General features: G+C 32.8%; 2 protein-coding genes across 5 annotated transcripts in view; both read right to left on the bottom strand.

The window, feature by feature from the left end:
* Positions 1-39: 39 nt before the first annotated feature.
* Positions 40-10,119, bottom strand: LOC778851. Of its 4 annotated transcripts, XM_026836146.1 has the most exons (22): positions 9,651-10,119; positions 9,117-9,318; positions 7,726-7,850; positions 7,254-7,371; positions 6,699-6,798; positions 6,278-6,404; positions 6,003-6,100; positions 5,265-5,457; positions 4,853-4,947; positions 4,477-4,570; positions 4,278-4,342; positions 4,128-4,224; positions 3,631-3,774; positions 3,167-3,272; positions 2,834-2,904; positions 2,373-2,449; positions 2,111-2,237; positions 1,732-1,832; positions 1,396-1,573; positions 842-1,014; positions 391-539; positions 40-337 (listed from the first exon to the last, which is right to left on the bottom strand). In XM_026836146.1, the coding sequence occupies exons 2-22, from the start codon at positions 9,311-9,313 to the stop codon at positions 298-300; spliced, it is 2,475 nt and encodes an 824-aa protein (XP_026691947.1). In that variant the 5' UTR covers positions 9,314-9,318; positions 9,651-10,119; the 3' UTR covers positions 40-297. The 4 variants fall into 4 exon arrangements, with proteins under 4 accessions (XP_026691947.1, XP_026691946.1, XP_026691948.1 ...); XM_026836145.1 differs by lacking the exon at positions 9,651-10,119 and having other exon boundaries at positions 9,117-9,621; XM_026836147.1 differs by lacking the exons at positions 9,117-9,318; positions 9,651-10,119 and adding an exon at positions 7,930-8,019.
* Positions 10,120-10,213: 94 nt separating this feature from the next.
* foxh-a (transcription factor protein) overlaps positions 10,214-13,030 on the bottom strand; it is a 4,117-nt gene continuing 1,300 nt past the window's right edge. Inside the window, 8 exon segments of the mRNA NM_001078524.1 lie at positions 10,214-10,931; positions 11,014-11,179; positions 11,550-11,677; positions 12,008-12,144; positions 12,409-12,474; positions 12,820-12,951; positions 12,954-12,966; positions 12,969-13,030. The exon segment at positions 12,969-13,030 is cut by the window's right edge and continues 126 nt beyond it. Coding sequence (NP_001071992.1) covers positions 10,289-10,931; positions 11,014-11,179; positions 11,550-11,677; positions 12,008-12,144; positions 12,409-12,474; positions 12,820-12,951; positions 12,954-12,966; positions 12,969-13,030 — 1,347 coding nt within the window. The 3' untranslated portion in view covers positions 10,214-10,288.

Below are 13,030 nucleotides of genomic sequence, written 5' to 3'. Positions count from 1 at the left end.
AGTTTTACCAGCGTATCAACGTGTAACTGCAATTTTCCCAAAAATGTCAATGAAAACCACGATTTTATACAGTACTGTATAATGTTTAGGTACTTTTACTTTCAAGTTTCTTCCTTTAAACGAACTTAAAAAAGTATTTTTTTTGATAAAAATATTGCACAAAACTTGAAGAAAAGTAAAATGCAATGTTATTCCTTTTCCAGTGGTTACGTTTTTATTCCTTTTCCATTAGTTACATTGTACAAAACTCAATAAAAATAGTGTACATTCTATTCCTTTTCCAGTAGTGACTTCAATTTACTTTATATTTTGGTTCCGTAACGACTTTGGCTTTTCACTGAATAAAAATTGAAATAAATGATGAAATGGTACACAATCGGACTTGCTTACCAAGTAAAATATACAGTTTTTCCTCGTTTCTTTGCAACGACTTTTAGCTTCGTTGTTCTGTAGTTAAATTTGACAATGCTTGCTTTTGGAATATAGTCAACGGACCGCAGTTCTTGGTTCTCCAGGTTATAGTAGGTCTCACTGTCAACCTGATTAATGTATTGATATCAAGTCTGTTGAATTTATAGTAATTTTCAAATATATAGTAGTTTTATACCCTTTGTGTCCATTTAATACACTCATACAAGTTACGGAGTATGCAACTTTCAGAATAATTTTACTTTTATAATAGATATGTGAACGTTTAGTGGTCCCATACGTTGGATATAAAGAGACTAAATTTTATGTTTTTTGACAGAAAAAAGATGACTAATTGTATACTCACAATAAAAACACCCTATTTCTGTAAACCAATTACAAATTGGGTAATTAATGATCCAGAATGTCTTACCGCCATAAAATGTAAAGCTGGTTGGATTTTGATTGGGACAGAATCACCAGGTTTTACTCCTGTCCGAGTGAATAACTTGCGCTTTGATTTAAAAACAGCCACATCAAACCTTTTTACATTATCAATATTTGAATAAACCATCACACTGCCATCCTCAGTTTCCATTCCTTCATCTAAAAAAGTTTTCCTGGATTACTAAGCTTTCTACCAATAATATATACCATGCTTATTTTTTCCCAATTAAATGTAAATATATTTTTAACTGTAAGCGTGTTTTAACAACTGTTGTTTCATCACTATATCCTGTATTTTGGTTGAAATATTTCTAAATCTTAACTACAGTAATCGAAGAGACAAATAAAGTTATTATATTATATACAAAAAACATTAGAGAATTGAATATGCCCCATATTTGTCAAAGTTTTTGCTTAATAACGATTGCTAGGCAAGGACACTTTTAATCACTTTAACTACTTTTTCAATTTTTCGCCGAATGCTTTTTAGAAGTTACATGCCATGTACTTGTATATTGCAATCCTTCAATTTGTACTTACGGAAAAACATCTCTGGTGCCGATCCATCATCATTTGGTATTTCGACCTCCCAAACATCTCCAGGTTCCGCATAAAATGGACCAGTTGTTCGTTGTAAATTAAATCCACCAGGTGCAGTATCAATTATTGCAATTTCAAAATCACATGGGATTCGAATTGGGCCTACAGATGCTGGGGCCTAAAAAACAATAAAAAAATATCAAATTATTAATATATTAAATCTGTTTAATAAAAACAAATCAGTATTTTTCTCAAAAAATCTTTGACCATGAATATGCAATGTTATAATTTTACTGCAAACTTTTTATCACACTTAGGTTTAATATGTGTACACACCTCTGCAATCTGAGCTCCAATCCATGGAGTTACATAACTATCAAGATGTTCGTGATCAACTTCACTTTGGAACACCATAAACCACAAGCTTTCATCCATTTCTAAAAATACAAAAGAACTTACCATCTAAAATATAGATTTCATGTTATAGCACTTTAATGATTATTTGGCCTCTTTGGAAAAATATTTTATAAGTGTAATAAACATTTTAAAATCAGTTCATTTTCCTGGATTTTCCCATCAAAAAGCTACTTTTACAAAACGAATACACAATCCAATTAAAGTTGAACCACTAATAGTAATCCAAGTAAAATTGCATTGTGAAAAAAATTATCTAAAAGAAGAATTTATCCAAATTAAATCTAGAACAGTTTCTTACGATTAACAAGGGTTATGTCAACTGGTTTGCAAATTTCTTTTGATTCCATAGAGGTTAAGGTGCTTGCTATGCTGGTTAAAGATGATCTGCGTGCAACACTACCCTGCCTTTGCTTAACACTTTTACGCTACAAGTAAAAATGAGGAAATATTAAATACACCATATCAAAATATTAAACTCAGTTTACAAAAACGAAGCAGAAATTGTACAAAAATAACAGATCAAATATCGATATTACAACAAAAATTAAAATGTTGCCTACCTCATTTCCAGCAACTCGACGAAATGAAGAGAAAGTTTTCTTTCTCCAATCTTCGTTTGCTAATGGAGATAAACTATCTGCATGTTATACAAATGTGATAAAATAATAAGTATGGTGAAAGTATTAGGAAAAAATCATAGAGGTAATAACATTACTATACATGGTGGCTTCACGCAAAATTCTTATGCACATTTTCATATTTGAATATTTCGAGCACCTTTTTTGGCGCTATTTATTACTTGGCTTTTATCTCAAACACACATTTAGGCATATGAGTGCTGCAACAAGCTTAAACTCAGTATCTTACTATGTACATACAGTATGTATGTACATACTTAATACAAGCAATACAGCTAGTTCATTTTAAATATTTTTATTTTGAGAGTAACACCTACTTAACATGTAGAATCTATTATTTTGAAACTACAAAGTCTGTCTAAACTTGTGTATAACATACATACCTGGTTCAGGTTGAAATGAATAGCTTCCACTTTGATCATCTGATGAAACTTCTAGTGTTAAGTTTTCTTGACTAAACATGTTCATATTTATTAATATTTTTAGAAAGCATCTAAATTGTAAATCATATGCTAAATTATGAACTATTTTATTTTGTCTCTTTGATAACAGTAACTATGGAACACAGGTTAAAAGGTTATGCAAAACTTAATGAATAAAATGACGTAACACCTAACACACAACACAACAAACATATATCTCGACTTAAAACAAAGAATCAATACTGCAGCACTGTTCTAATTGAAAAAAAAAAGAATGTAAAAACTTTGACAAACCTTGACGTTTGGTTAGAAATTGTTGCAAGAAATTCATTTGAAGTATTTTGTTTAAGATGCTTGCGTGGTGGTTTCTTAGGGGTGGTTTTCGGTTCTATTCTGTCTGCTGTAAGAATTTAAATTCATTCATTTTGCATATTCAAATACTACAAGGGCTTAAACACTGTTCGTTTACCATATGTATATATCAAGCTTTAAAAAAAATGAATGCAACTTACTTTATCCTCGCATAGCCGGAAAAAGACGGTCCTTATAACACGGGTGTTCATACACCTCATACCAGCTTACGAGTTACCATGTAAGTTACTTTGTGGGTGATTATTTTCTGAGGGGGATTTTTTCCATTTTTCTTTATGTATGGCTGATAATTTGAACAACCCATTAGTGACCACTGGGTTGTAGCAGTTTTAGATAAGAACACACAAAGTTATACACAAAAGCTCTAGATTATCATTGAATCTTACGCTGAACAACAACAACAACATCTTCTTCCGAATCATTATCTGATATTGATTGAAGTTGAAACTTGCATCTGATTGCTGTGTCATCCCCCGAGTCATCACTGTATAACTTACTGTCGTGAGTTCTTAAAACCCGTTTTGGTGATTCTGTTAATATTAAATGAATGAATGCAACTTATTTTATCTTCACATAGCCGGAAAATGACAGTCGTTTTAACATGAATGGTCATACACCTCAAGTCAGCTTAGGAGTTACCAAGTATGTTACTTTGTGGCTAATTAGTATTTTTTTTGTATGGCTGAAAATTTGGACAACCCATTAGTGACCACTAGATTAGAGCAAATGTTGTTAAATGTCTTGCCCAAGGACACATACGCCCACAATGGTAGCAGTGACAAGCCTTGAACCCATTAGTAGCAGTCTCGCTAACAACTTTGTCACAGTGCTGGACAATATGTGACACTCAGATATTTATCCTCTTAACTGCATTTATACATACCATGTTTAATGGTTACTTCAGGCGAGCTGGGAATTGATCTTTCACGTTTAATTTTACTTGTTTTAGTTTTTGATTCCTTCATATCAGGACTGGAATCCTAAAAAAACAATAAATTTAAACCCATATTTTATCCGCAAACTTTTATCTTACCACTTCTTTTGAAATAGGACTTGTCCGACTTTGAAGATTTTCTGAAGCTGCGTTTTCATTTTCATCTATAACAAAATCATTATAAAAAGCAATTCCTCTACTGAATGGAAATTCTATATATAAGGGGTCAACATTTATTTGTGGCATAAATAAATATATATGTATATGATTTGTGTGTAATAATAATTTTAGTATTTACTAGGTTTTTGAGCAGCTGGTTCAAGCAGTGTTTTTTCACTTCCCAGTCTTCCAATACCTGGTTGTACCCACATGTTAGTGCATGATTCAAGTACCTATAACAAAATGCGCTAGTTGAGAAACTTTACTTACAATTAACAACTGGTATTTGAAAAATTTAAAGCATTAAAGTGATATTACATTTTTGGGTCCCACTTTTAAACCAATGCATTTTTGGGTTGCAGTAATATAGAAAAATAATAAACAAGTAAACAACAAAAATCCAGTGCAGAAAAATTGTTTGTTTCATTTAAAAATATAAAACACTTTATTAATTTTGAAATATATGATGAAAATATATACATTCTATAATTTACTGCGATCAAATACAAACTAACCTGATCTATAGCAGTGTACCATTCATCTCTTGATTTAATATCTGAACATATTAAAGCATAAACCCGATCTGGTGTATGAACTGTAATACCACAACCTGAAGAAAATGAAATTGTATTAAAAAAACAAAGACTTAAAAATATCGCAAAAAAATCATCACACTCAAGTCGCAATAAAACACCCATAATCTATTACTATAATTTAGTAGGGCAGGGAAAGATGGGACACCTGCTAACCCTATTTTTCGTTACATTTGGTAGTAAGCAAAGAATATTCAAAGAATTATAAAACGGTATCCTCACGGCTCCCACATATTAATTGTTTAAAACATGATCAGGATATTTGGATATTATGTGCTAAAGGTGTCCCATCCTACCCCACCCTACGATATTTTCAATAAAAAACAATTGTCACCTTCAACAGTGATACGAAGAGGCAATCCTTTCATTATGCCATAACCAAATGTTTTTGAACCAAGTGGAATAAAACCTATAGGATGTGGGTCAAGGGGTTCGTTATAATACCATATCAATGTTCCAACCAAACTGAACCAACGTTGGCGAAATTTTTCTTTTGCTTTCGGACCTGTTTTGCTCATCCATCCTTCCTGTATAATTAGTGACATGGTATTTAAAATACTAGGATTAAATTTTATCCTTAAATTAAAAATTGCATTTCATCATTTAGTTAAAAATTGCATTTCATTATTTAGTTAAAAATTGCATTTCATTATTTAGTTAAAAATTGCATTTCATCATTTAGTTAAAAATTGCATTTCATCATTTAGTTAAAAATTGCATTTCATCTTTTAGTTAAACATTGCATTTCATCATTTAGTTAAAAATTGCATTTCATCATTTAGTTAATAAATGCATTTCATCATTTAGTTAAAACTCTCCGGATTGTACATTTTGAGATTCAATCATGTTTTGCATTTTTGTAAAAAATATTTATTTACGTACTTTGCTAAGTAGCAAACTCAGTATAATACTATTAAACCTTCAATTCAAAAACAAAAATTCTTTCCAGCCACTAACATTGTTTATAATTTTATTGAAGTATAATTTATTAGAATATAAAAGTGTGAAAAATTAATTCCCATTCAAATAACAACCACAAAATAAAATTATTCTGTTATATTTAAATACTTACTTTAATCATTTTAATGTTTAGATATCGCTGAGCTTCGTTGACTGGAAAGTTTTCATATTTATGTTTAACCATTGAAGCTCGAATTGCATGATACCAATCTGTAACAAGCCATTTTTACAACATGAAAAGTAATCGTTTACTACAACAAAACATATAATATTAACAATATTCATAACAAAGTAAATAAAAAAATAAAGGCAATTTCAATTGGAAATACTTTGACTTATTAAGAGCTGCATATAATTTACTGCCGAAAGTAAAACAAGAATTTTTACCGCTCGTTGTTTTTCCATCTTCTCCATAAACGTAAATATTTCTGCGCGTTCCATTCTTTTCATAAGTTAGCTGCATACCATTTTCATTTCCCATTTTCCCTGGAACCACATAGATACTGACCAAGTCCTATGGCACATTTACAAACAGTTATGTAATTGTTTAAAAATACTGCAATTTATTCAGACTATAGATAGAAACATCATTTAAGGTAAAATCAATTCCTAGATTCTATGGGTCCCAACATTTTGTCTGTTTGTTTCTCCTTTTCACAGACACTGCCCCTGTTGCGTTTACACCTTTTTGTATTGTATGCAGTAAATTGTGATGTTTATGTGATAATAAACCGATACTAAACTACATTGCATGCAAACCCAAAATGCATTGAGAAAGACTTGGAAAAAATCTAACAGAACACTTTACCTTGATTGGAATCACATCTTTTGGAGTTTTGTCGCTGTACCGAATAAAATACTTGAGAACACCTTCAGGTTCCTTTAAAATGAACTTACGACGATGGTATCTGAAAGTCATGTAAACATAAATTTTCTTAAATTTGTACATTTCTTTTTTTCAACCAAAACAGAGAAATTTTGGCTGCATAACCATGTGTGACCAAACACACATTGTAGAGTTTGTCACCGTTTGAGAACCTGACCTGGAGTCCAAAAGTATGATTCGAAATTCCAATGTACAGGTTATAACAGGTATAATTTTGAACTTGTATTGCCAATGAATTGTCTAACTTTAGTTTGTTAAAATGAATGTATAAATGAACGAATCTAACTTACTTTATCTTCACGCGCCGAAAATCGACAGCCGTTAAACACGGGTGTTCTGTTTCATACACTTCGTGCCAGCTTACGAGTTACCATGTATGTTTCTTTGTGGCTGATTATTATTTTCGGATTTTCATTTTTTATGTGTGGCTGATAATTTAGATCTTAGACAGGCCAACCCAAAATATAGTTAGACAACCTTCCATTATCCTTGCCACGCTTAAACAATGCACCAGTTTTTGACCCTTGATTATATGAACTCTGTTGTGAGGTTAGTTTAAATTCTTCACGTTCATATTTAGCTCTAATCCATTGCTCTGAAACACATTGCATTGTAGTTAATTTTAATTAAAAACAAATTTTTATTTAATTTAAAATAACAAATAACATAAGTAGGCTACACTGTAGCAAAAATTGAAGATTAATTGTGTTTACAAATCCTGATCTAACGTGTAGAAAAATGGACCAACTTACTTCCATTTTAAACACCTCCTGCCTGCATACGAGTTAAGTAACTTTTCAATTTGTAGGTGATTAGTAGGCTACTTGAAAATGATAATGTTTTTTTGTTGCTGATAATTGTATAAAAAAAACACGGAATTGAACAATTATTGTTTAGTGTCTTGCAAAGGAACAAAAACACCCACAGCGTCAAAGTTAATACAACTTACCGCGTATAATGGTCGGGTCGTCTTTATCAGGACGATGATAAAATATTGGAAGTTCTTTTTCAAACTCTGAGTTCACATTGCCGTTTCCTTGTGCATTGAAGAACGTTACTTCATCATTTGACCATCTATATAAGAATCATAAAATACATACATTGCTATACCAGTGATGATTGAATGTATAGCCGATATAGCCTTTATACCAACGTCTTATACATCGTCGTGAGATGAGGCAACGACAGTCGTTATAACACGGGTGTTCTTTTTTCACACAACTTATGCCCATTAAAAAGTTACCACATATGCAACTTTGCGGAAGATTTCTTTTTTAAAGTGAAAAACGACACACATGCCGATAATGCTGGTAGATTGGTAGCAGCGTCAACTCCTAAATCGGTAAACCGTTATAACTTAAAGCACGAGCGCTATAGACGCTGTGCCAAACACGACCAGACTAAAATTTTAAAAAATGTTACATATAGTTATAATGTAAATGTATCTGTACATAGCAATCCATTTTTATTTGACTAAAAAGTGTTAACAACAGTTTATCACTCAGGTATTTTGTGCTTTTGGTCAAGCGTGACGAGTAAACAAATCGTCAGTTGGCCTTTCATGTATCAAATCAACTTTTCTACAATTTAGCGTACTTTCCCAAAAAGGCATTGCTTAACCGCGTGAGGTTACTCGCATTTCTGTATTATTATCGCTTGATTGTCATGTGCCCAGCGACTACAATGCGCGCATTTGCTAAAAATACTCAGCATCTAAAAATGTTTACAAACGCGCGAATTTGCAGTTAAAAATAGTCTCTTCCTTAAAAGCTGTAAAATGGCGTAATTACCAAATTGACCAAGAACAACGACTATAGATCGTTCGTGAGGATACGGTTTTATAATTCTTTGAATTTTTTTGTTTCCCACCAAATGAAATGAGAAAATTGAATAAAACGGTGTCCCATCTTCCCCCAGCACCCTACTATATATATATATATATATATATACATACTGCACTGTGTTAAAAGCATCAGTACGTGTTTCAGGAAATGCACTGCTGACGCCCCTGCTTATCTTAAACGCGTGGGTCAGCAGTGCATTTGTGTTTGTATCAATATTATTCTTGTTATACAGTCAATATTATCACAACTTATTTATTAAAAAGTTATCTCATATGCGTGGGTCAATAATATTCTGTTCACCTGTTATTCTGTTTTCTCGCCCCATTTGGTAGTAAACAGAGAACATTTAAATAATTAAAAAACCGCATCATCACGAATCCCATAGACCGTTGTTAACTGTTCAAAAAACACAATCAGAGTATTTGGAGATTATGTGCTAAAGGTGTCCTATCTTCCCCAACCCTACTATACATAAGCACAGCATTAATATACATACTGATGCTTCGATATCTCCACTACTTTATTTGGTCCGTTGCTTAGTTCTCTATGAAACCTGGAACACTCTCCGCAAATAAAAACTCCAAAAGTTAAAGATGCAAATTGTGGATCCCGAGCGTAACATTCTGCACATGTCTTATTTCCAGGTTTTGCTGCTTCGGTATTTATACCCACAGTTGGATCGTTTCCTTCCATTTCACCTTAAAATGTTATGCAATTGGACAAGCGTTTAACTATAATTCACCTTTTCATATAGAACTCATATATTGATAATTTTGTATGAGAATGTATATGTACAAAAACTAAAATGAAGTCCTTTTTAATGTCTTATCAAAATCTAGTTTTATTTAAACAAAGATGCTTACTGTCAATACAACACTCGACTGAGATTCAAAATTGTTATAAACACCATTTGACTAATATTCTAACTAATTTTTAAACATTACTTTAAATTTCTCTAACATCTCATAACTCCAACTTTGAAACTACATTGGAATATGGGATCGCTGTCGAATAATGTTATTCTGTTTACCCGTTGTTGCAGTGATAAACCATAGCGTAATACGTCATAATGCATATACGCAGCACAAATGCTGGTTGCTCTAAACGTCCAGTGACGCATACTTTCCGCTTCCTTCATTTGCTTTATGCATTCATGTCTGGAGTCTTCTACTTGTTTTGATATTCACACAAACATAATACAACTGCTACTTCGGCAACAGCAGTTGTATTTACATGTATTTACAAAAATGTAAAGTAATAGAGTGGGGAAATACGGGACACCTGATCATGTTTTCATCAATTAACAACAGCGTTCTATGGGAGTCACGAAGACAGTTTTATAATTCTTTGAATGTTTTTTGTTTACTACCAAATGAAACGTGAAGATAGATTGAAAAGGCGTCCCATCTGCCCCCACCCTACCATATGCTATCTTTGATATTGTTTTAACAATAGACCGACATACTTACTTAGGTTCCAGAATTATATCTTTATAAAAATCTCTTAAATAGCTAATGTTAAAAGTTTTTTTAATAAATGTGAAATTCTTAATTTATCCCAACATTGTGCAAATTTTCATATCGACTAATGTCTCAAAATCTTTATTAAAATATATTTGTTTCGCAAATAAATTCAACTCATTTGCTGTCAAAATACACTAAACAACAACTATCTATACATTGTTAAATAATCAGATCTTGTCGCGGTATATTGGTTTGGAACCTGCAATAAACCATCCATCGGCAGAGCTGATTTATTAAACTGGTCGCTAATCTGATTCGTGTTTGAACTGTAGTTGGCCAAAATAGATGCCTGGTCCAACAAGAACTCAGTTTGGTCTCTGTATGGACCATGATGCCGAGGAGTACCACTTGTTGAATCCTGTCCTTTGTTGTGAAGTAAGTTGACATCATGTGGCGCTGGGAAATAACCGTAACATATCGGCAGTGCGTTCGAGGACGTCCATGTTATATTCGGCGGACCTTCTGGCCCAACTGTTTGATCAGTACTTGATAATAAGATGGGTTTTGCAGTTGGGTGTAACATGGATGGTAAAATTGATGGCGGCTGTTTAAAAAACGGTTTCTTGTTTGGTGCAATTAGTGAATCGGTTTCCTTCAAAGAATTTACCAAAGAAAATAGAGTTAACCCGTTTGATGCGTCTAAACCGGTGGAACCAGGAAAAGGTGTTTTATTTTGTTCATGTGGTGTTTCGTATGGTTTATGAGAAATTTCATTGAATTGATGACCAATGGTTGCCGTTCGGTTGTCACTATGATTGCTGCTGTCGGCTTGAACTTTTTCAAATCTTCTGTAAGAAAAAAAATCAAACGGTAGTTATAAAAAATGTATCTATAATTATAGCGCTTATTGTTCGGTTGTTTATATTTTACCTCTTGTCATTCATGCACTTTTGTGAATGAGACTTCCAACATACAACGCCGTGCTCATCTAATATATTGGAGGACGATGGTATATGATGCGGTACAGTGTAAACTTCACCTGTGACTTCTTCGTTTATCGAACACGAACTCTCAACGGCTGAGTTTCCTGCAACATCTGTGGAAAACAATAAGGCATACAGTAATTTTTGCGGATGGCTATTAAGCCCGGCGTCGTGGCAAAAGTGATTATTGCGTCCTGTCTGCTGTAACTCATATAGGTAATGAGTTCAAGGCTCGTCGCCGCTACCATTGTGGGTGTCTGATCCTTGGACAAGCTACTTAATGAAAATGCTCCAACCCAGTGGTCACTAATAGGTTATTATCAGCCAAACATAAAAAAATCAAAAAATAATCAACCACAAAGTAACATATATATACATGGTAACTCGTAAGGTGACACGAGGTGTAACACTTATATAACATTCGTGTTATAACAATTTTCGTTGTTAAATTCATATTGTTTTTTTATCCCTTTCATAAAATACCTTTATGTATGGTTGATATAAGATTGTCTGCCAAAGAATGTTGATCATCATGGAAATTACAAACGTCAACTTTGCTCACCATGGATTTAAGTTTTCCGCTCTCCAAGTCAAATATATCTGTCAGGTGCCTGATATAAATGACAATGTTACAATTAAATGAGATTTATATACTAGTGAAGTGTGGGAAATATGGGACACCTTTTCGTCCCGTTTTCTCGTTCCATTATAGGTAGCAAACAAAGAACATTCAAAGAATTATGAAACCGTATTATCACGACTCCCATAGACTGCCGTTAATTGTTTAAAACACGATCAGGATATTTTTTGGATATAATATGCTAACGGAATCCCATCTTCCCTATCCTATAACGTTATAGCCTATATACACTGGCTATACGTTTATCTAAAATTCTGCATTAAATAAACCTATACGAATAACTAGTTTTACTTCGGCTTACTTCGCATATGTAAATCCAGGAGCTACGTTCCGCGAAACCGAGGTATTTTGTCGCTTTAATTTTTCCGGTGGTATTGAAGCGATATCAACTGTCCAATAGTTTCCTTTGGAATGGGGTCGGGATGGATCGGGTAAAACCTTGTAACAAATGTAAATATTTAAAAATGTAACAAGAGAAAGTTTGAACGGGATTTATAGTAGGGTGGGAGAAGATAGGACACCTTTAGCACATAATATTCAAAAATCCTGATCGTGTTTTAAACAAATAACAACGGTCTATGGCAGTCGTGAGGATATCATTTTAAAATTTTGTAATGTTTTGTTTACTACCAAATTGGACGAGAAAATTTTGGAAAAAGGTGTCCCATCTCCCCCTCATTATATTATATTAGCTTTGTATACCTTTTTAAAACATTTATTTTGAGAAAGATTGTGTCGCACGGAATCTCTCCAACCTTGATATTCTCCCTGAAAATGGTAAAAATTATTTACACGTGGATAATTTATTTCTTAACAGACAGAATCTGCACGTATTTATGCCGTAAATAACAGAAACTTGATCACAGCATACGTTAATCAGATTAAAATAAATAAAATAACTTTATTTGTCTCTTGGATTACGGTAGCGAAGATTTAGAAATATTTTAAACGAAAAGACAGGATAATAGCCACAGAACAACAGTTGTTAAAACACCCTTACCGCAGCTAAAAACAAATTAATGCTATTTATAACTATACTTCTTGACAGTGACACCATTTGTGCAGGTTACAGACACTAAAGCAACTTTTTCAATGTTTTGGTTTTATACCAACCTTAAAAAATGGAAACATCGTACTTATGCGTAAAAGAATGTCAGACAGTTTAAGCATTTTAGTTGTAGAGTTTTGAATTGCGAGAGCGATCAGTCCAACATACGAATATGGCGGTTTCTCGTATCTGCGATATCTAAAATATAGAGAAAAAGTTTAATGAGGAAAAAAACCGTTTTGGTGAATATTAAATATCTTACTTTTATCATAATTA

Source organism: Ciona intestinalis, chromosome 9 (assembly GCF_000224145.3).
Source record: "Ciona intestinalis chromosome 9, KH, whole genome shotgun sequence".
Classification (NCBI taxonomy): Eukaryota; Metazoa; Chordata; class Ascidiacea; order Phlebobranchia; family Cionidae; genus Ciona; species Ciona intestinalis.
Note: the sequence above shows the minus strand (reverse complement) of the source record. Positions and strands in the feature narration are given on the sequence as shown.